At 45.8% G+C, this 21092-nt stretch overlaps 3 protein-coding genes and 1 long non-coding RNA gene across 17 annotated transcripts; 2 read left to right on the top strand and 2 right to left on the bottom strand.

Annotated features, from left to right (window-relative positions):
- The first annotated feature begins 1649 nt into the window (after nt 1-1649).
- On the top strand, nt 1650-6637 carry avpi1 (arginine vasopressin induced 1). 2 transcript variants are annotated; one of them, XM_052528127.1, is made up of 3 exons: nt 1650-1814; nt 4181-4676; nt 5429-6637. In XM_052528127.1, the coding sequence occupies exons 2-3, from the start codon at nt 4309-4311 to the stop codon at nt 5652-5654; spliced, it is 594 nt and encodes a 197-aa protein (XP_052384087.1). In that variant the 5' UTR covers nt 1650-1814; nt 4181-4308; the 3' UTR covers nt 5655-6637. The 2 variants fall into 2 exon arrangements, with proteins under 2 accessions (XP_052384087.1, XP_052384086.1); XM_052528126.1 differs by having other exon boundaries at nt 1655-1878.
- On the bottom strand, nt 1891-4170 carry LOC127932463 (uncharacterized). 6 transcript variants are annotated; one of them, XR_008145436.1, is made up of 4 exons: nt 3566-4170; nt 3248-3512; nt 2507-3036; nt 1891-2453 (listed from the first exon to the last, which is right to left on the bottom strand). It is a non-coding gene; the product is annotated as an uncharacterized LOC127932463 (long non-coding RNA). The 6 variants fall into 6 exon arrangements; XR_008145434.1 differs by having other exon boundaries at nt 2507-2718; nt 2772-3036; nt 3248-4170; XR_008145433.1 differs by adding an exon at nt 3097-3149 and having other exon boundaries at nt 3248-4170.
- On the bottom strand, nt 6536-13009 carry pi4k2a (phosphatidylinositol 4-kinase type 2 alpha). The gene is made up of 9 exons (XM_052528121.1): nt 12514-13009; nt 10357-10557; nt 9940-10071; nt 9300-9453; nt 9105-9163; nt 8815-8914; nt 8489-8622; nt 8324-8383; nt 6536-7688 (listed from the first exon to the last, which is right to left on the bottom strand). The coding sequence occupies exons 1-9, from the start codon at nt 12850-12852 to the stop codon at nt 7527-7529; spliced, it is 1341 nt and encodes a 446-aa protein (XP_052384081.1). The 5' UTR covers nt 12853-13009; the 3' UTR covers nt 6536-7526.
- Nucleotides 13010-14286: 1277 nt separating this feature from the next.
- Nucleotides 14287-20759, top strand: cdc25d (cell division cycle 25 homolog d). 8 transcript variants are annotated; one of them, XM_052528120.1, is made up of 12 exons: nt 14287-14680; nt 14879-15060; nt 15278-15399; nt 15799-15841; nt 16124-16157; nt 16342-16500; nt 16678-16785; nt 17001-17063; nt 18818-18923; nt 19210-19502; nt 19641-19758; nt 20416-20560. In XM_052528120.1, exons 1-11 carry the CDS (start codon nt 14621-14623, stop codon nt 19707-19709), a joined length of 1239 nt encoding a protein of 412 aa, XP_052384080.1. In that variant the 5' UTR covers nt 14287-14620; the 3' UTR covers nt 19710-19758; nt 20416-20560. The 8 variants fall into 8 exon arrangements, with proteins under 8 accessions (XP_052384080.1, XP_052384079.1, XP_052384078.1 ...); XM_052528119.1 differs by having other exon boundaries at nt 20364-20517; XM_052528118.1 differs by having other exon boundaries at nt 14291-14680; nt 20473-20621.
- The last annotated feature ends 333 nt before the right edge of the window (nt 20760-21092 follow it).

Consider the following 21092-nt stretch of genomic DNA (forward strand, 5'->3'; position numbering starts at 1 on the left):
AATGACCTCCAGCAGGCCACAAATGTGCATGTGTCTGCTCAAACGGTCAGAAAAAGACTCCATGAGGGTGGTATGAGGGCCCGACGTCCACAGGTGGGGGTTGTGCTTACAGCCCAACACCGTGCAGGACGTTTGGCATTTGCCAGAGAACACAAAGATTGGTGCTCTTCACAGACGAAAGCAGGTTCACACTGAGCACATGTGACAGACGTGACAGAGTCTGGAGACGCCGTGGAGAACGTTCTGCTGCCTGCAACATCCTCCAGCATGACCGGTTTGGCGGTGGGTCAGTCATGGTGTGGGGTGGCATTTCTTTGGGGGGCCGCACAGCCCTCCATGTGCTCGCCAGAGGTAGCCTGACTGCCATTAGGTACCGAGATGAGATCCTCAGACCCCTTGTGAGACCATATGCTGGTGCGGTTGGCCCTGGGTTCCTCCTAATGCAAGACAATGCTAGACCTCATGTGGCTGGAGTGTATCAGCAGTTCCTGCAAGAGGAAGGCATTGATGCTATGGACTGGCCCGCCCGTTCCCCAGACCTGAATCCAATTGAGCACATCTGGGACATCATGTCTCGCTCCATCCACCAACGCCACGTTGCACCACAGACTGTCCAGGAGTTGGCGTATGCTTTAGTCCAGGTCTGGGAGGAGATCCCTCAGGAGACCATCCGCCACCTCATCAGGAGCATGCCCAGGCGTTGTAGGGAGGTCATATAGGCACGTGGAGGCCACACACACTACTGAGCCTCATTTTGACTTGTTTTAAGGACATGACATCAAAGTTGGATCAGCCTGTTGTCCGGTTTTCCACTTTAATTTTGAGTGTGACTCCAAATCCAGACCTCCATGGGTTGATACATTTGATTTCCATTGATAATTTTTGTGTGATTTTGTTGTCAGCACATTCAACTATGTAAAGAAAAAAAGTATTTAATAAGAATATTTCATTAATTCAGATCTAGGACGTGTTATTTTAGTGTTCCCTTTATTTTTTGGAGCAGTGCATTTTGAGTGCATGGGACCACACTAGTTCGGTTCGCCTAACTGACTTCGGCTAGACGCCGGCCTAACTGACGCATGCGGATGCATTTACCCTGTCTTACACAATTTGTTACACACTGTTATGATGATGATTATAGATATGTCTGTGGAGGAGGAATGGCACATGGATGAATTACACTCCTGATGGCTTCTTCCCCTCTGCTTTGAGCAGGGTTGCCAGGTCCATATGAAATGACAATAACCTCTTAAAAACCCTCCCACAGGTTCAGAATACTAGGTCAACATTTCTGTTGCAGCAAGAGATGATTTGACACATTTCTCTAATAAACCCTTTTCCCCCACAACGTTAGCTAGCGAATTAAGAAGGAATATCGACGTAATTTGTAACAACAGAAGAAAAGTTTTCCATTAAAACTATTATTATTGGGAGCTTAATAATACGCTCCATGACATGGCAACCCTGGCTTTGAGGTAAGCACACGCGCCGATGACGTCAATGTCAGATCACACCTTGTACACTGTGTGATCTAAACAGTTGCTGACGCGTCTCTCTCAAAGCCTGTGATTGGTCAGAAGGGGGTCGCCCCGGTCGAATAGGAGGGGAGCGCTGTGTCCCAAGTGCTGCTATTGGTTGTCGAGAGAGAGCGAGACAAAGAGAGAATGAGATAGTGAGAGAGAGAGTTCATTGTGAGGGCTCAAGCGCACACTACACAGAAAAACTTTGTTTGCTTCTCGTCTTTGACAGCAGAAGAAGGCTACTATAAAATAGCGGATAATGTCAATTTCCATATGGAATTCCATATCTGCGAGGTAGGCTACATCTCCTCAGAGCCTGAGCAGGTATCAGATTTTACTGCGTTCACTTGCTGAAGGGGTAAGAATTTATAATCTCTATGATGCTGTCACGCAGCAAATCCGCTTGACTAATAGCTCATTGATTTTGTTGTGCAGGTAACGTTATATGTTGATTTACAACATGTCATGCTATTTTATAAGCATTATTTGTACGTTATTGGTAGGCATACTATAAGCAAATATGTTCGATCGTGAAATTTGCGGCCCGCAGCAAACTGTTCGCAAAATACGCGCCTATGGAGCAGATTGCGCTTCGCTGCTGGGTGGGAAGGTCAATTATAATTCCAGGCATAACTAGGCATTCCCGCATTTCAGTGGCTGCCCCTGTGACTGTCAAGCATAATAATGATTGTTGGTACTTGATGTAGGCTATTATCTATGATATTCATCAAGTTACTCATTATGTAAACAATTGGTCATTTTATATACTACTTATAATTAGATGATTTTACACTAGGTTTACTAATCTTAGCGCATCAGACAGTGTCATGCTTCATTGTATCTGTGGCCAGCCCTGTGTCTATGAAAATGAAGACATGACCTCCGCCTGACAGACACCACCCTCTCTCATTAAACGGAAAATGAAGCCATGACCTCCGCCTGATAGACACCACCCTCTCTCATTAAACGGAAAATTAAGCCATAACCTCCGCCTGATAGACACCACCCTCTCTCATTAAACGGAAAATGAAGCCATGACCTCCGCCTGATAGACACCACCCTCTCTCATTAAACGGAAAATGAAGCCATGACCTCCGCCTGATAGACACCACCCTCTCTCATTAAACGGAAAATGAAGCCATGACCTCCGCCTGATAGACACCACCCTCTCTCATTAAACGGAAAATGAAGCCATGACCTCCGCCTGATAGACACCACCCTCTCTCATTAAACGGAAAATTAAGCCATGACCTCCGCCTGATAGACACCACCCTCTCTCATTAAACGGAAAATGAAGCCATGACCTCCGCCTGATAGACACCACCCTCTCTCATTAAACGGAAAATGAAGCCATGACCTCCGCCTGATAGACACCACCCTCTCTCATTAAACGGAAAATGAAGCCATGACCTCCGCCTGATAGACACCACCCTCTCTCATTAAACGGAAAATGAAGCCATGACCTCCGCCTGATAGACACCACCCTCTCTCATTAAACGGAAAATGAAGCCATGACCTCCGCCTGATAGACACCACCTCCGCCCCTCTCTCATTAAACGGAAAATGAAGCCATGACCTCCGCCTGATAGACACCACCCTCTCTCATTAAACGGAAAATGAAGCCATGACCTCCGCCTGATAGACACCATTAAACGGAAAATGAAGCCATGACCTCCGCCTGATAGACACCACCCTCTCTCATTAAACGGAAAATGAAGAGCCATGACCTCCGCCTGATAGACACCACCCTCTCTCATTAAACGGAAAATGAAGCCATGACCTCCGCCTGATAGACACCACCCTCTCTCATTAAACGGAAAATGAAGCCATGACCTCCGCCTGATAGACACCACCCTCTCTCATTAAACGGAAAATGAAGCCATGACCTCCGCCTGATAGACACCACCCTCTCTCATTAAACGGAAAATGAAGCCATGACCTCCGCCTGACAGACACCACCCTCTCTCATTAAACGGAAAATGAAGCCATGACCTCCGCCTGATAGACACCACCCTCTCTCATTAAACGGAAAATGAAGCCATGACCTCCGCCTGACAGACACCACCCTCTCTCATTAAACGTTGCTTTGTTTAACCTTTGCTTTCACCTTTTTTCTGTCAACATCAGTATTTCAGACAGTGCCAGTGTTATACTAATACAAGTGCCTTGTAATATAGTTGAACTATAAGATAATGTCTCACTGTTGCTTAGTAACAACACAAAGGGCCTCAGTCCAACATCCACTCTTTATCCCTTGTTGGAGTCAACAACCAGCTTTTAAACGTTCTGTTCTCCCCTCCTCTCTCTCGCTCTCTCCCTCCTTCCTCTCCCCCCCATCCCCTCTCTCTCCTTCCTCTCCCTCCTCTCTAAGCAGGCTTACACTGCATGTGTGCATGTGTTTCCTTGACAACCTACAGAGTGTGTTTGGCTACATCCCAAATGGCACCCTATTCTCATGTAGTGCACTACTTCTGACCAGGGCCCAGAGTGCACTATATAGGGAATAGGGTGCTATTTTGGGATGCAGACATTGTGTGGTCTGAGGCTCAAGGATAATGCTGTCATCCCACAAAACAGACTATCTAGGTTGCTGGGCAGTTGCCAGCCCAGGTCAGGGGCTAGCGACATTTAACTAATGATTGATGTCTGTTTGTTTGCAGGTGCTGACGGAGTTGTCTTGGAATCCCTCTATTCTTTCAATCCATCTCTCATCAACCTGATCTCCCTACTACTACCTCATCCCTCCCCTCTCCTCCTCACCCCTCCATCTCCCCTCTCTCAGAGGGTTATGGAGGACCCGGAACCCCCCTCTGTGGAGGAAGGTCCGTCCCTGCTCTGGCAGCCTGAAAAGAGGCGAAGCAGGAAGTCGGGATGTTCCAACATCTTCGCGGGGGTAAATCTGCGTCAGCTAAGACGGCTGTTCCATGTGGCCGGGGACCGGGACCCAGAGCAGCGGGCAAGACTGGTGTGGGGCAGAGAAGAGCGAGACAGAGGGAGAGAGGGAGGAGAGGAAGAGGAGGAGGAGGAGGAGGGAGAGATGGATGCAGGGCTGGCCCAGGCGTTGGTGGGGTTCAGGGTGAGAGCCAGAAGCAGGAGTGGTATCAGGACGGAGGGACACAGAGAACCCAAGTTGCTGAAAGCATTTGGACACCTCAGGTAAGAGAGAGAGGAGGGATAGAAGGGAGAGAAAGGAGTTAGAGACAGATGGAGAGAGAGAGCACAACGAGAGAAGGAAAGAGGAGGCAGAGAGACATAATTAAAGAGAGTGGAAACCAGGTCAAGGGTATTTGGTCTGGCATCAACAGACAGATCAGCTCAAATCCTTTAAATACATCCTCCACCTGACTAGATAGACTCCACATTTAACTTACGTTTAACTGACAGATCGATTAAATTAGTGGTAGTCAGGCTTCTAATGATCTCTATGGTCTCTTCTTCTATCCCATGTCAGTGTTTGCACATCTGAGGCCCTATGTATCAAGCATCTCATAGTACTGATCTTGGATCAGATCCCCCATGTCCATCTAATCTTATTCTTTGTGATCCAAAAGGCAAAACTTGATCCTAAATCAGCACTACTACTTTGAAAGCTTTGATACATACAGGCCCTGAAGCAACCGCATAGGTAGAAGCAGGGTTGGGCCTGAAATACCACTTCCAGATATGTCTCCACTGTGACTTTGTTTTAAAGAGAATTCCCTCTCTCCTTCCTTCCCTCCCTCTCTCCTTCCCTCCCTCTCTCCTTCTCTCCCTTGCTCCCTCCCTCTCTCCTTCTCTCCCTTGCTCCCTCCCTCCCTCTCTCTCTCCCTCCCTCTCTCTCACTTTCCCTTCTATCCCTCACTCTTTCCTTCCCCCCATTTATGCTCTCCCTCCCTCCCCTATTCACACTCTCCCTCCTCTCCTTCCAGGATTAAGGAGGGTTTGGACCACCCTGAGGACAATGAAGAGGAGGACCCCAGTAATATTGGAGAGCTGGACCCCCTCCCTGGTGGGTCAACAGGTGCAGAAGGGGGCGCCCCGTCGACGGACGCACAGAGGCCCTCAGAGAGACCCCATCTGGAGAGGCTGGGGGCCGCGACGAGGCAGGAGGGAACCAGGGACCCAGAACGCTACCTCCATCGCATTCTACACTGAGCCAATGGAGAGAAATGAGCGCTGGCCTGCTGAACTTAAAACGTGTTGTAAAGCTGCTCTGTGATTGGTCCTTTTTCCATTCACACCAATCAGAGCGAGGTGTCATTCAATACAGAGTTGCCATGTGTGGAGTTAAATGAAGTACGTTTTCGACCATACTGTCAACCTAACCTTACTTGTCGAGACGTTGTCACTTTTAACCAAAGGAAGGGAGAGAACTGGCAACATCACAATGACTGTTTGAGAGCATTATCAATCCTGCTCAGTCACTGTTCACTGACTGATCAGAGCAGACAGACCGATCTACAACACTATCGGCAGGTGACTATGGCTGTGTTCGAGAGCATCAAAACGACTGCAGGCAACTGTCGAATCTACAAATCACCTTGCATCAAATAACTCATTATTTGTAGATCAGTCGGTCAGTTACAATTTGCCCATGATACATTGCGGTTTTGATCCTCTCGAACACGGCCTGTGTGTGGTCCAAACATCCCAAAGGCATGGACTTCGTAGAAAAGCCAGTAACACTAGAAATGGTTCTCTCTATAACAAAGCTATACCTGGTAGATGTCCTACAACTAAACCTGAAAGGACTTGGACAGGTGTAAACAACATGGGAAGACATTTACACAGCTTTAACTGTGATGTAAAACACAGGACAGTTGTCACTCTGTACTGAAAGTGAATAAATATAAGATAAGATAAAAATAAGATTTAGTTTGAGTGAACTATCCGCTTAAGGGTTATGGTTGACACATAAACATGCAAATCTGTCAAAGTAAACTTGCATATATGTATTTGTGTGCATAGGTTTGTCTAACAAGGAGATGAATGTCCTCACCAGATAAAGTGTGGGGAAAATAAGAAAGAGTCTTCGCTCTAAATAAAAACACATTTATCAAAACAAACGACAAGATACATGGTATTAATGTAATACAGTTGTGTTATAATCTTTCATTAAATATATTACATACAAATTATACAGTGCAAATGTCACAATACATTTCAGGTCAGTTAGAATCTGTGGCAACAGCAGGAAGTCCTGATAGTGTGTTTTCAAAAAAACGTGTCCATCTTTCTCCCACAAGAACAAAAAAATATTTTTTTAAATGACCAGAAATCAAAGTAAACAGAAGCGATGGGAGACATCTTAAATGTATTTGACTACAGAATGGCGGAGAGGAAAATCTGATCTACTTTTCCCCTCGTCGTTTCTCCAAATGTGGCCCCCTAAAACGTCAATGCACTGCAGTACCTTGCAGTTCCTCATCCGAAGACAAAGGGGGCAGTAGAGCGCCATGAGAGCAATGAGTCCGCATGGCTGCTGCTGTCCACAGAGTGGCCGTCATAAGGAATGCAACACCACCTCTCACCCAAACCGGGGGAGAGAGAAGGAGAGAGGCTTTAAAACTGCAGTGGCTGAGTTAAGTGTCTGTTTCCCAAATGGAACCCTATGGGCCCTGGTCAAAAGTAGTGCACTAGGGAGTAGGGCTCCTTTTGGGACACCTCCATAGAAAGGGAGTTTACTAAGCCCATCATATAGACTCCATTCCTTATAGGAAGATATATCATCTTCTTCTTTGACATCCACACAAGGCACAGAGACAAACAGACGGAGGGATATGCGTTCTCTTCCTTTTGTCCTCAGTCCTCCTCGTCTTCCTCAGTCATTCTCAATACCGTCTGTGTCCGTTGGGGGTAGGAGAGGGCGGTGCGGAGAGGGCGGGGCGGAGAGGGCGGGGCGGGGGTAGGAGAGGGCGGGGCGGGGGTAGGAGAGGGCGGGGGCGGGCTGAGAGACTCCTCGCTCGTTTGCCCTTTACACATATACATTTGACTTACACACTTGCTCACTCTCCTCCTCCTCCTCCTCTACCACCGGGTGAAGAAGGGTCTCCTGCTCTGGAAGCTCTGTGTGTAAGACTCACTGTTGGCCCTCTGTGGTGCTCTGGCTGTTTCTACTATAACTGGAGGCATCTGGACCAGCTGGAGGGGGGTCTTACTGTTCTTCAGAGCCTGGCTGAGGTTCAGGATCTAGGCCACCAGGGGGGGTGAGAGAGAGACCGACAGGTTGGATACTCTCCATAAGGGCATGACATCTGTGATGCATTGTGGGTCAATTGTGACTGACTGATCTACAAAGAATGAGAAGTTATTTCTACATAGTTATTTCCAAGTTAACTTCAATTAATAGCCCAACATTTATTTGCTTCAATCACTGAACACGACCGGCGCTTATTAGAGCCAAGCTTCTATTTCCTTAATGTGCACAGCTTTTGCCCAATAAAAAGGTTGAGAAGACTACCACGCGGTTTATTGTGAGCAGTATAAACATTAGAGTAACACATCCATCGCAGGTTAGACTTGCAGAGACTAGACTGCCTAGTAACCCCAGAGTTCATGTTTCTGCACCATTCTCTCACTCCTTCAGTCTCTCGTATCGGCTGTAGTTGAGCCGACCACGTCAAACCACACTGCCGTCTCATCCAATGACGTTACTCACCGACTTTCACTTGTAAACAATTCATCTAAACCCGGCTTTTATTTGCTGAAATGTGTGCCGATTCCCAGGCTATTAAAAATGGACAGGCGGCGTTTTGAGACTGTGTTTAATTGAAGTTTTCCGGGATATGTCATTTAAAAAGAGGCATGGCTTATTTAAAACATACCTGTCCTCTCATAACAGCTATCTGCCTGTGGAACTGCCCTCTGTCGAAGCCTGGGTCTTTCTGCAACACACAGGTCAAGGGTCAAAAATACTCAAATAGAAACACCATCAAAAGATTGGATAATCAATTCCGTTTGAAGTTGTCTCCCTCCCTCCTCCTCCTCACCTTAAACAGTTCGTACAGGTCTTCCTCCAGATCTTTGATAAAGTTGGGATCAGCCAGTTTGGGAAGAACCAGCTCTCTTATCTCCTGGGAGAATGGAACCTTGGCTTGGGACAGCCACGCCCAGTAGAACGGGTCTACGATTGGTCAAAAAATGAACAAACTTTAGTGAGAAATGCAATGATTGGTCACAGCGAAAGTGCATTTCTATAGGGTGCTCTGTGATTGGTCAGTGGGAAAGTGCATCTCTACAAACTGCTCTGTGATTGGTCAGAGCATCTCTACAAGCTGTTCAGTGATTGGTTGAGGAGGCAGAAGGCGGTGCTTACAGGCTCTCCAGGAGTCGGGGTGTTTGAGAGGGAAGGCCAGTCCGTTGTCTATAGCAGCTAGTTGGATGATAGGATCCTTCACTACTACCCAGTCTGTGTCCTGGACAGAGAGAGTGGAGGGGAGAGGAGGGGTGATAGACAGGGGGGTAGACAGAGAGGTGGAAAGAGAGCACTCTGAGTCAGACACAAGTGCATAAGAGTACACCCCCCAGAACAGACACCGAAAAAGGAACAGACACACACACACACAAGGTTTCAGTGCCTGTTCTGGTGTGTGGGTGTGTGGTTACCCTGTTTCCCTGGTCCATGGGACAGTCATATTTTAGAAGCCAGTTATCGTTTCCCCGATCTGTGGAGACAGAGATGTTAGATTTTAATACACCTTCCACATCACTATTTCTTAAAGGGATTGACATGTCACATATTCACACAGGTGTCAGCCGGCCTGCTTGTCTTTCTTCACCGTCATTGCCTTGGTTACGTACCGGTGTTCCTGATGATGTAATCGAGGACCACCAGCCTCTCAAACTGTAGTTGCATCTGTCTGTTGGTGTTCTCTGGCAAGGGGTCTGCCTCAAACCTCCGCAGCCAGAAGTCTGCATCCTTAAAGCCCTCAACGAAGATCTGGAACGAACCCAACTGGAGGACAGGAGGGAGAGAGCGAGACAGAGAGAGAGGGTGGGAGAGAGAGGAGCGAGAGAGGGTGGGAGAGAGAGCGGAGTGAGAGAGGAGAGTGAGAGGAGAGAGAGAGGGGAGAGAGAGAGGGTGGGAGAGAGAGGAGAGAGAGAGGGGGTGGGAGAGAGAGAGGGTGGGAGAGAGAGAGGGTGGGGGGGGTGGGAGAGAGAGAGAGGGTGGAAAAGAGTAAGAGAGAGAGTAAGAGAGAGAGAGTAATCAAATCTAGAGGAAATCACAGATCATAATAGAGAAGTTTTAGAGTAAAGTCTCAACTTTAAAACTTTAATCTGCTAAATCTCTTTACTTCAATTAAGGATTCACTTTAAAAACCCTTCATCCTGCATTTCCCTCTGGGCGGCCTGTAGTTCAAGAATAGTATGTGAACTAAGTAGTGTACTATAAAGGGAATAGGGTACCCTTTGGAACACAACCAGGAAGCAGCAGACGTACCTTGGGAGGCAGGCCGATCCTGTGGAAGTGTTGTCCCACTTTGGGTACCTTCTCCAGAGCCAGCCTCTTACCCCTGGACTTGACCCTGTCTATAGCGTTATAGTTAAACGTCTCACTGGCCAGGTACACCACCTAGTGGAGAGATGGGGTGGGGGGCAAGAGGGTGGAGAGAAGGAGAGGGTGAAGAAGATGTAGAGAGAGAGGACAGGAGAGAGAGAGTGTGTTTGAGTGAGAGTGAGAGAGTGAAGGAAATCAAGAAAGAATCCTGACGCAGGACCTCCCAGTACCTGCGTGCCTAAGTGTGTGTGTCTAACCACTACCTTGGCACCGGGGACTGTATTTAGTTTCTGATCGCACAGGCTTCAGACAGACTACCCTGGTTCAGTGTGTGTGTGTGTGTGTCTAACCCCTCCCTACCTTGGTCCTGGGTACTATGTTAAGCTCTAGTTTCTGGTCCACCAGACTGGCCCCAGCCTCAGACAGATAACCCTGATTCAGGACTAGACAGTCCCGTCCAAAACAGCAGGGACAACACAGCTTCTGGAGCCACTTGGTCCACTTTGGGTTCAGCTGACCATAAGGCTCCTCGTTCTTAGGCTTGAACACACCGATGATCTTCTACAAAGAGAAACAGAGAGAGACAGAGAGAAATTTAGGTAGGCATTTTCTAATTGCAAACTCACCTGTGCTGTGAGCAAATCTAACATTGGTAAAAGATGGGATGAGTGAAGTTACAATATGCAGAGGAGACAGGGAGAAATTTCTCCACAGGTGCTGCATGTTAACTACTACCATGCTTCATACTGTACCACTGTTCTGTTAACTACTACCATGCTTCATACTGTAACACTGTTCTGTTAACTACTACCATGCTTCATACTGTACCAACACTGTTCTGTTAACTACTACCATGCTTCATACTGTACCAACACTGTTCTGTTAACTACTACCATGCTTCATACTGTACCAACACTGTTCTGTTAACTACTACCATGCTTCATACTGTAACACTGTTCATACTGTACCAACACTAACTACTACCATGCTTCATTACCAACACATGTACTACATGCTTCATACTGTACCAACACTACTACCATGCTTCATACTGTACCAACACTGTTCTGTTAACTACTACCATGTTTCATACTGTACCAACACTGTTCTGTTAACTACTACCATGCTTTATACTGTACCAACACTGTTCTGTTAACTACTACCATGCTTCATACTGTACCAACACTGTTCTGTTAACTACTACCATGCTTTATACTGTACCAACACTGTTCTGTTAACTACTACCATGCTTCATACTGTAACACTGTTCTGTTAACTACCATGCTTCATACTGTACCAACACTGTTCTGTTAATTACTCGACTGGCACAGGAGCATGTTTCATGGCAGAGCAGATATCTGCGCTCATACACACAGGGTCGGTACAATACTATAGACAGACCTGGCTCAATTCCGGTAGACAATGTGCTTGTTTGGAATTACACATACAGGAAGTGAAATCTGGTGGATTCCCCTACACGTCAAGACTTCCAAAGTCCACAGAGACACTTCCATTTTTAACCAACAAATGTGACCGCCTCGTGGAGTTTCAGATGATGATAAATGTTGGGTAAGTTGATACTAGTACCAGGTCTATGTCTGTGCACCAAGTCACCATAGTTTGCTTCTCCCTCATGTTTCTATCCAAAGATTAGATTTTGGTTAGAATTCTCTAGACTGGAGCTCAATCAAATAGAAAGAGCACTATTTTCCATCCCAACAAACCTCGTGACAATTCATCATTATTACCAAGAGTGTGTGGGTGATTACAACCCCATGAGTTCAGCGTCACAATGACTGATTGCCGATGCAGACGGATAGACTGTGTTGCGTGAAGCTGTGTGGGAGTGTACGTGTGTGTTCGGGCTCTGGTCAAAAGTAGTGCACTATATAGGGAATACAGTGCCATTTGTGAGGCTTTGGTCCCTGCGTTACACCAACACACACAACGTCTATCCGCGAGTCGAGGCCAACACATGAGAGTGAGTAAAGGGCACTAGGCTCCTCAGCTGGTGTTGCCACAGTGACACAGCTGTTCCAGATAAGAGATTGGCTAGACTGTAACTGGGTCAACTCTACTGTATGGAAGTACAGTCAATAAACAACACCAGAACGGGGCCACATTGGAGAGAGCAAACAGGACAATGGAGGTTGAAGTTAGACACCGGTTTCCCCAGGCGGTTTCTCCGGTGGGAGGATATATTTACAGGTCATACTGAAGGAAACAAACCAGAGGCCTTGTCCACTTTTAGAGCACAAAGTGAGATGTGAGTAATTTACCTGCAACAGTGAAGCCTTCTGGACAATAAAAAGACGCACAAGACATCATTACTCAAGGATGATAACTAATGGACTTGTCAATCTCCTTGTTGTCATTCATAAACAATAAAACAAAGTGTCGTACTTATCTTTGATATATGCTAGCTAAATATGACGACATGCAATCCATAGCTGTTCAGGTGACCTAGCTAAATCGATCGATTGTGATCTCCTTTCAATGCTTTTCACTCTTTCTTACCCCTTGTGAATCTTTGACAAAGTAGCTGCCGCTGGATCCCTGGTAGATTCTCTCCGGATAGATCCCTTCGTCGATGGCGCGTTCCGCCTTGCGGATGATCTCTCGAAACTCGGGATCCTCCGAGAAGTCGTTTCTATGCGGATCCCGCGGTGAACCTCCTCGGTCCCGGTCCAACAACGGCTGTCTCTCCCGGCTGCGCTCCGGACTCCCGGCCGGGATGCGAACCACCGAGCCCGGCGTGCCTCCAAATCCGCCCCGGGGACTGGTGGGCTCGGTGGGGCAGAAGCCGAAGTCGTTGGAGTCCCGTAGCGGGGAAACCAACGGACTAGTTTCGTCCATACCGGGGTACGCGGAGGAAAGATAGGTAGAGAGAAAAGGGGGAAAGACGAAGAAATGAGCTTTTGTGTTCAGGATATTTACCGATAATGTATCGTCACCGTTGTCAATAAAAACAAATCAGCTGACAGTCAGCTTCCGGGAAGAGGCGGGCCCAGTTGGTGATTGTTGGAGTGTTTGTCCAATCAGAGCTATCATCCGGCCGTCAAGGTTCTTTGTGCACGTAACTATTGGCTGGAATCATAACGCCCCCTTGAAGCACGTGACAAAAAGTGCCACACAATTTAAATACAAGACAACGAATCAAAACTCTTTATAAATCAGTGGTATTCAAACTTTTTCATTGGGGACCGATGTCCATCAGATTTTCCACTAATGCTCCTTATATGACACATCACTGTACTCTTCTGTAAACTGGTCGTATCTGTATACCAGTCGCAAGACCCACTGGTTGATGCTTATTTATAAAACCCTCTTAGGCTTCACTCCCCCCTATCTGAGATATCTACTGCAGCCCTCATCCTCCACATACAACACCCGTTCTGCCAGTCACATTCTGTTAGAGGTCCCGAAAGGACACATCCCTGGGACGTGTTTTTTAATACATTTTGACGACCACACTGCAGTTCCCCCGGAACACCACTAGGAGTAGCGACCTCGACTTTGAATTTAATTTAATTTAACCTTTATTTAACTAGGCAAGTCAGATGATGGCTTTTGAAAGCACTGAAAATAAGTATTGTATTACTAACATAGCCTTCTATCAATAGCCTACTATCAGTCATGGAAGAAGACTGCTATAAGGTTCACTTAGTGCAAAATGCGTATAGCCCTATAATAAGCCAACTACAGGTAGTCATTCTGTAGAGGTGAGATGTTTACATTGTGTGCAAGCAACATATAGCATAGCCATAGTATAGGGCCCGAGGCTATAGATTTTGTAGAATGGCTGCAGACTAATGGACTAGTGGTAAATGATGACCAAATTAATTCATTTCCAGAGGGAGAAGAATTAGAATGTAATTTCTTATTTAACCAGGAAGTTGATAGATAATGAAACAGTGTCTAGTTAGTCTCAGATAGGCCTTGTGTCAGAAATGATGATAACATGAAATGCCTAAAATCGCATTATATCTTCATACATCCAAACACCTTTATATCACCAACTTTAGCCTACTATTCAGTGAAGGACAAAGGCCACCTTTTGGAAGTCTCAACATATATTTTTCGTACTTAGCCTGAAGGCAATTGTGTAATTTTGTATTGTTTTTGTGTTGTGTAACTTAATATGCCCCATGAGGTGAAGGAGCTCCTCATAATAACAACAAATGCCGCATCATCCCGCGGATAGGTTACCACGGGAACGAACCACCACCAACACAGTCACCGTGGGTGGCGGCCTGGCGGGTCAGTGTTTGGGGTTGGTGACTCCGCTATGCTTGCGTCCCATCTCCTTTCTACTGAAGTCTGCACTCGTTCACTACTTCCCACAAATCTAAAAGCACTGGATAAGTGGAGGATGGGATAGAGGGAGAGTTTCTATAAGTATTAATTAAAGGACTGTATGGGTATAGGCTAAACATAACCAACAGTATATTTATTAGTAATTTCCTTTCAAATCAGTGAAGGGAAGTGAACAAGTAAACACTTTGGGAGAAATGGGAGATAAACAGGGCCGCTTGGTTGGTGAGGGTGGCGGTGACGTGCCCCATGCATGCCCGGTCTAGCTGGCTTGTTGTAGCAACCACGGTTGCCACGGGGAAGGGGCTGAATGAAACATCTCTGCTGTGATGGTAGGATGGAGACCCATAACATAATCATCATCACACAGGTGAGACGTGGGAACACTTTTGGAAAAGCTTTTCGCAAATAGTGTATCTTGATAGTATGCATATTGTGTAGACTTAGGTATGTTCGCTGGTTCTAATTTGACGCATGATTGTAGTTTTACACATGACCTTTAACATAATTGAGGCACATCTTGATTACTTCTAAATAAGCATAATTCGTTGCTCTTGTTTTCTGATAGAATAGGCGACGAGGAATGGAGACATTCAATGTACTTGGGAATGAAATCTCTCCGGGAGACGCACTACCGGGTCAGTCACACAACGAGCCCGTTTGGAGCTTGTCACCTTCACCGGGCACCGGACCCTCACCTGTATCCGAGCTCTCCTTCAGCCTAAATAGTCTCCGATGCCACGACGGCGCGTGAGTACACACACAGTTATCACGGTTACTTAAAAGCTAAAGAAAGCTATGTGTAGGCTAGGAGATGTGGAATAATATAAGTAATACAATGTGGGCACTTTGGGACGTTGTGCGTAACAGAGCGACTGGAGACTATCAAATCCAGTTGTTATATAGTTGAACATCTTTTGATCTTGGTTAGTTAATAAAAAACAAACTTCAATTTCATACTCCACAGCGACACCCCGCGCAGAAAGCTGCGACTGACGCCGGAGCTAGTGACTCCCAGTCCCCCTGGGCCCACGCCGGGTTCGACTTGTGGCAGAGGGCTTGCCCCCCAGGGAGGCGAGACGCCGACAGGTCTGGGCAAGCTCTGGATGACAGACGGGGAAATATCCCAATGAATGATTAGCGGTTCCTCATGGCTTGATGACGCTGGGTAGAGTTAGAATGCACCAGAGGCAGAACTATTGGTTCAATCTCAAATGGGACACTGTTCCCGACATAGTGCTCTACTTCTGACTAGAGCCCTATGTAGGCCCCTGTCAAAGGTAGTGCACTATATAGGGTGCAATTTGGGACAAAAACATTGAGATTTAAATCCAGTTTGTCCAGAATTCAAATCTCTGTATATCTTATGTTGAGCATGACTTTTCAGTTTGTAAAATCATTTACATGTGTAGCTTTCCTTTTGATAAATAAATAATTCTCAAAGATTTTAAATCAGATTTTTTCCCCCACAATATTCTCTCTATGTAGGTAATGTCCTAACAGACTCCGGGAACAGGAGAAGGGGAGAGAGGTGAGGACACATGGATTCTATAAGCAAAAATTGCTAAGTGATTATTAGGTGCCTACAAATAACAGGTGTCTGGTGACCCCTTAATTGGGGAGGACGGCTCATAGTAATGGCTGGAACGGAATGAATGGAATGGTATGGAACACATCAGACACATAGTTTCCATGTGTTTGATATCATTCCATTGACTCCATTCCAGACATTATTAGGAGCCGTCCTTCCCTCAGCAGCCTCCTGTCTGCTGTCTGAATTACATTTTCAATCATTGTACCATTTACTTTATAGGTTTCTCTCCCCTGCATGTTCTGCTCCTAAAATGGTGAGTATTTACACAGAAACTGAGGGAATAATAATCAATAAGGCCCTGGAATTGGAACAGAGTGACCTGACTGGAACAACTCTGGGCTCTAACTATATTCAGGAACATCATCATGTGACCTGACTGGAAAAACTATCTATATTCAGGAACATCATCATGTGATGTTCTGGTTCTGGTTGTCCAGAAGCGTCTGCGTGTGAAGCTGTCGACCCGGTTCTGCAGCGCTGCAGTTCAGAGGCCAGACCCAGGGGTCAGGGGTCTCAGATGTCAAGGTCAGAGTTCCCCGCCAGGAGGCGGAGCCTTGCGTGTCCGTCAGGGTGACGTGGAGCTGCCAGATGTTGAGGTGAGATCCATTTGCAGTGTTCCACCATGCTCCCTGAAGTTTTCACCCCTACATACAAGTCCACACGTCGGGGAGGAGGGTAGAGAATGATAAACATAGGATCCCCCTATAACCCTGGGCCCCATTTGTGTCATATTAGTTTCATGAAGTCTGGTTAAAAGCAATGTATCTCATCAGGCATTGCTCTCTGTACGGCGGGTCAGGGCCAGGAGGCGGCATTTCCCTCCCAGTAGCCTCCTGGGTTCTACCATGGAGGACCACACCCTGACAGGAGATTACAGCAAGGTGTGCAACCTCACATCAACATTTTCACAACGTTGTAAAAAAACATATATTTTTTCCAGCTGGATGATAGTAGGCTAGGACACGCCCTTGATTGGCTGAATCAGGTGTGTTAGTGCTGTGCTAGAACAATATATTTAATGTGTGTGTGTGTGTGTGTGTGTGTGTGTGTGTGTGTGTGTGTGTGTGTGTGTGTGTGTGTGTGTGTGTGTCCACAGCCACTACTGTTACCAGTAGAGAGAGTGGAACACCAGGATCTTCACTGCATCTCAGCCCAAACAGTAAGTCCTCTCCTATCCTCCATCTCTCCTTCCTTCCTTCCTTCCTTCCTTCCTTCCTTCCTTCCTTCCTTCCTTCCTTCCTTCCTTTCTTCCTTCCTTTCCTTGTTCCTCCACTCCCACTCTCTATGTTCTCTCTATATTCTCCTTCATCCTCTTCATCATAATCATAAAGGATATCTACATCAGATACATATGTGGACTACAACACTGCTTATTGGACTTCAACATCCTGTTAGCGATGGTATCTAGAGGGTTGTCTCCTGCTCGTACTGTTGCCAGGTTGTTACCGTTGCTGTGGTAAACTGGAGGTGCATTTCTCCTGATGGCCTGCAGGTGGCGTCTCTGCTAAGAGGACAGTACAGTGGTACAGTGGGAGACTTCCTCATCATAGACTGTCGCTACCCTTATGAGTACCACGGTGGACACATCAGGGTGATGTTTTTTGAGTAAACTAAATAGAGAAATAAACCAAAACCTTGACCATAATATTGATGAAATGTATTTTATTATACATAATAAGTTAACGACTGACTGGTCTGATAACTTATAACCTATTGTATAGGCCTGCTCATCAGAGTCCTCTAGACACACATACTGTATATATATATATATGTAGAGGACTCAGATGAGCAGGCCCATACAATAGGTTATAAATTATCAGACCAGTCAGTTGTTAACTTATTATGTATAATAAAATACATTTCATTAATATTATGGTCAAGGTTTTGGTTTATTATGATATATATATATACAGTACCAGTCAAACGTTTGGACACACCTACACATTCAAGTGTTTTTCTTTATTTTGACTATTTTCTACATTGTAGAATAATAGTGAAGACATCAACACTATGAAATAACACATATGGAATCATGTAGTAACCAAAAAAGTGTTTAACAAATCAAATCAAAATATATGTTATATTTGAGATTATTCAAAGTAGCCACCCTTTGCCTTGATGACAGCTTTGCACACTATTGGCATTCTCTCAACCAGCTTCATGAGGTGGTATTTAATGTATTTAATTTCAATTAACAGGTGTGCCTTGTTCAAAGTTAATTTGTGGAATTTCTTTCCTTCTTAATGCGTTTGAGCCAATCAGTTGTGTTGTGTTGTGACAAGGTATACAGAAGATAGCCCTATTTGGTAAAAGACCAAGTCCATATTATGGCAAAAACAGCTCAAATAAGCAAAGAGAAATTACAGTCCATCATTACTTTAACACATTTCAAGACCTTTGAAAGTTTCTTCATGTGCAGTCGCAAAAACCATGAAGCACTATGATGACACTAGCTCTCATGAGGACCGCCACAGGAAAGGAAGACCCAGAGTTACCTCTGCTGCATAGGATAAACTCATTAGAGTTACCAGCCTCAGAAATTGCAGCCCAAATAAATGACACAAAAAATAAGAAGAGACATGCTTGGCCGAAGAAACACGAGCAATGGACATTAGACCGGTGGAAATCTGTCCTTTGATAGTATGAGTCCAAATTTGAGAGTTTTGGTTCCAACCGCCGTGTCTTTGTGAGACACAGAGTAGGTGAATGGATGATCTCCGCATGTTGTTCCCACCGTTAAGCATGGAGGAGGGGGTGTGATGGTGTGGGGGTGCATTGCTGGTGACACTCTCTGTGATTTATTTAGAATTCAAGGCACACTTACTTAACCAGTATGGCTACCACAGCATTCTGCAGTGATACACCATCCCATCTGGTTTGCGCTTACTGGGATTGTCATTTGTTTTTCAACAGTACAATGACCCAACACATCTCCAGCTGTGTACGGGCTATTTGACCAAAAAGGAGAGTAATGGAGTGCTGTGGGAACTCCTTCAAGACTGTTGGAAAAGCATTCCAGGTGAATCTGGTTGAGAGAATGCCAAGAGTGTGCAAAGCTGTCATCAAGGCAAAGGGTGGCTACTTTGAAGAATCTAATATATATTTTTATTTGTTTAATACTTTTTTGGTTACTACATGATTCCATATGTGTTATTTCATAGTTTTGATGTCTTCAATATTATTCTGCAATGTAGAAAATATTTTAAAAATAAAGAAAAACCCTTGAATGAGTAGGTGTGTCCAAACCTTTGACTGGTACTATATATACATTTCTATATTTATGTTGTTCTCCATGTGTCCCATAGGGGGCAGACAACCTCCACACCGAGGCTCAGATCCAGGGGGCTTTACTCCAGATTCCTGCCCTCTACCAGCTCTCCTCCTGGGGCAGAGCTCCCACCAGCCCCCCTGGACAGGCTCCAGATCCAGGCGTCAGTGGTACTTCCATGGGTGGAGTGTTACAGAGGTCCAGCTCACAGTCACATTCACCCGGAAGTGGTACCACGCCACCAGAACAGGGGTCACCCATGGAGGGGTCATCGCCACGGAAACTGATTGTGTTCCACTGCGAGTTCTCGTCAGAGAGGGGCCCACGTCTGTAAGAGAACAACACACACACTCACAAACAGAGAAACACACACACATTCCCACCCACACGCTGCATGCACCCCCTCATCCCACAAACATACACAACTTCTGGATCCTGATACTGGCTGTTCTCACCTTTCCCCTGTAGATGTCATTACCTGAGAGAGCTGGACAGAGCGCTCCATGCCTCCCTCTACCCTCAGCTCTTCTACCCTGAGCTGTACCTGCTGGAGGGGGGCTACAGACACTTCTACTCCTGCTACCCGGTACGGTTCCTAAGTACATCATTGTAGCGAATTCAGGGGTAGCTCCAATCGCTGTCACTACAACAACTTAACCAGTGTTACGCCAAGAGGGTTGTCCAGTCGCTACATTATGAAGCAGGTCTTAAACTGAGATGTAATAGGACAGTTTCTTCATAATCAATGTATACTTCCTACTTATAATAGTGTAGCAAATTTTAGGGGGGAGGGATAGTTACGACTGACACTTGAGCCTGGATCCCTGTCAGTCCAAGAGCTTCACCTATTGACAAGGTTGCTAGAGGTATTGTACTAAAATCACTACGAAGTGAAACAGTATCTTCTTCATATTCGATGTCTCAGAGCAGTGAATTACAAACTGTCTTTTAAGCATTTCTCATTTTCCCTTGACTCTCTGAATAAACAAGAGCATTGTTTCTAGTTACAACGCAGAGTGTTGTTGACACAACCCTGAAGGTCTCAGCCATGACCCCCACCCCCATGATTTAGACATTTAGGGGGGATATTCATTTCCAAATAATCTTCTATTCAGCCTATTCATAAAAGCTTTCAATGCATTTTCCCTCTGTTCCTCTGTCTGCCTGTCTGTCTGTCTGTCTGTCTGTAAGTCTTTCAATCTGTCTGCCTGTCTGTCTGTCTGTCTGTCTGTCTGTTTGTAAGTCTTTCAATCTGTCTGCCTGCTTGTCTGTCTGCCTGTCTATTTATCTGCCTTTCTAGGAGCTGTGTGAGCCGCGTGGCTATGTTCCCATGCTCCACAGGGAGTACAGAGAGCAGCTGGGACGATTCAGACGGAAGACCAAGTCACGACTCCACAGGAGACTGCCGCTCTACAAGACTCAATGATTGGACACTTGCTTGCATACCAAGTTTCTACGGTTCTCTTTACACAATGGTGACTGCCACCCTTACAGTCTGCTGTCAGATTGGATAGATTGGTATCAGGTGGTTGTTGCAGATCTCTTTTGAAATGAGTTATCAATAAAGTTGTTTCAATACAAAAAGAATGTGTCATTATCATGGCCTTATATTGTGACATAATAAACTTCCTTTTTCATGCAAGGGACAGAGAGAGGAAGATATGGCAGCATATTAGTAGCCTTTAATACATATAAAAACAAGCAATACAATAATAGGTTACCCATAAAGTAACTCAATACTACACATACACCAAACATAGGCCTAAAATTTCATCACTGTGATACGATGGTCGCCTAGGCTACTGTGCTTTCGATCCACTGAACATCACTGGCTGACGTGCTCCACTGCGCGTTCGCCTCCTCCGTACCGCACACGAGAGGGTTTCTGATTGGTCTAGCGCGGCAGGAAGTCTGTCGACA

The sequence above is a fragment of the Oncorhynchus keta genome, chromosome 10 (assembly GCF_023373465.1).
Source record: "Oncorhynchus keta strain PuntledgeMale-10-30-2019 chromosome 10, Oket_V2, whole genome shotgun sequence".
In the NCBI taxonomy this organism is placed as follows: Eukaryota; Metazoa; Chordata; class Actinopteri; order Salmoniformes; family Salmonidae; genus Oncorhynchus; species Oncorhynchus keta.

Bases quoted from the DNA above. Each gene is read 5' to 3' on its own strand.
- avpi1 (XM_052528127.1), top strand. From the start codon at position 4,309: ATGGAGGACCCGGAACCCCCCTCTGTGGAGGAAGGTCCGTCCCTGCTC. The intron at 4,677-5,428 runs GTAAGAGAGAGA...CTCTCCTTCCAG, and splicing joins AAAGCATTTGGACACCTCAG to GATTAAGGAGGGTTTGGACC.
- cdc25d (XM_052528113.1), top strand. From the start codon at position 14,621: ATGAAACATCTCTGCTGTGATGGTAGGATGGAGACCCATAACATAATC. The intron at 16,158-16,341 runs GTGAGTATTTAC...CTGGTTGTCCAG, and splicing joins CATGTTCTGCTCCTAAAATG to AAGCGTCTGCGTGTGAAGCT. The intron at 19,759-20,472 runs GTACGGTTCCTA...CTGCCTTTCTAG, and splicing joins ACTTCTACTCCTGCTACCCG to GAGCTGTGTGAGCCGCGTGG.
- pi4k2a (XM_052528121.1), bottom strand. From the start codon at position 12,852: ATGGACGAAACTAGTCCGTTGGTTTCCCCGCTACGGGACTCCAACGAC. The intron at 9,454-9,939 runs GTACGTCTGCTG...CCTGTCCTCCAG, and splicing joins GGATCGGCCTGCCTCCCAAG to TTGGGTTCGTTCCAGATCTT. The intron at 9,164-9,299 runs GTACGTAACCAA...CTGTCTCCACAG, and splicing joins TTACATCATCAGGAACACCG to ATCGGGGAAACGATAACTGG.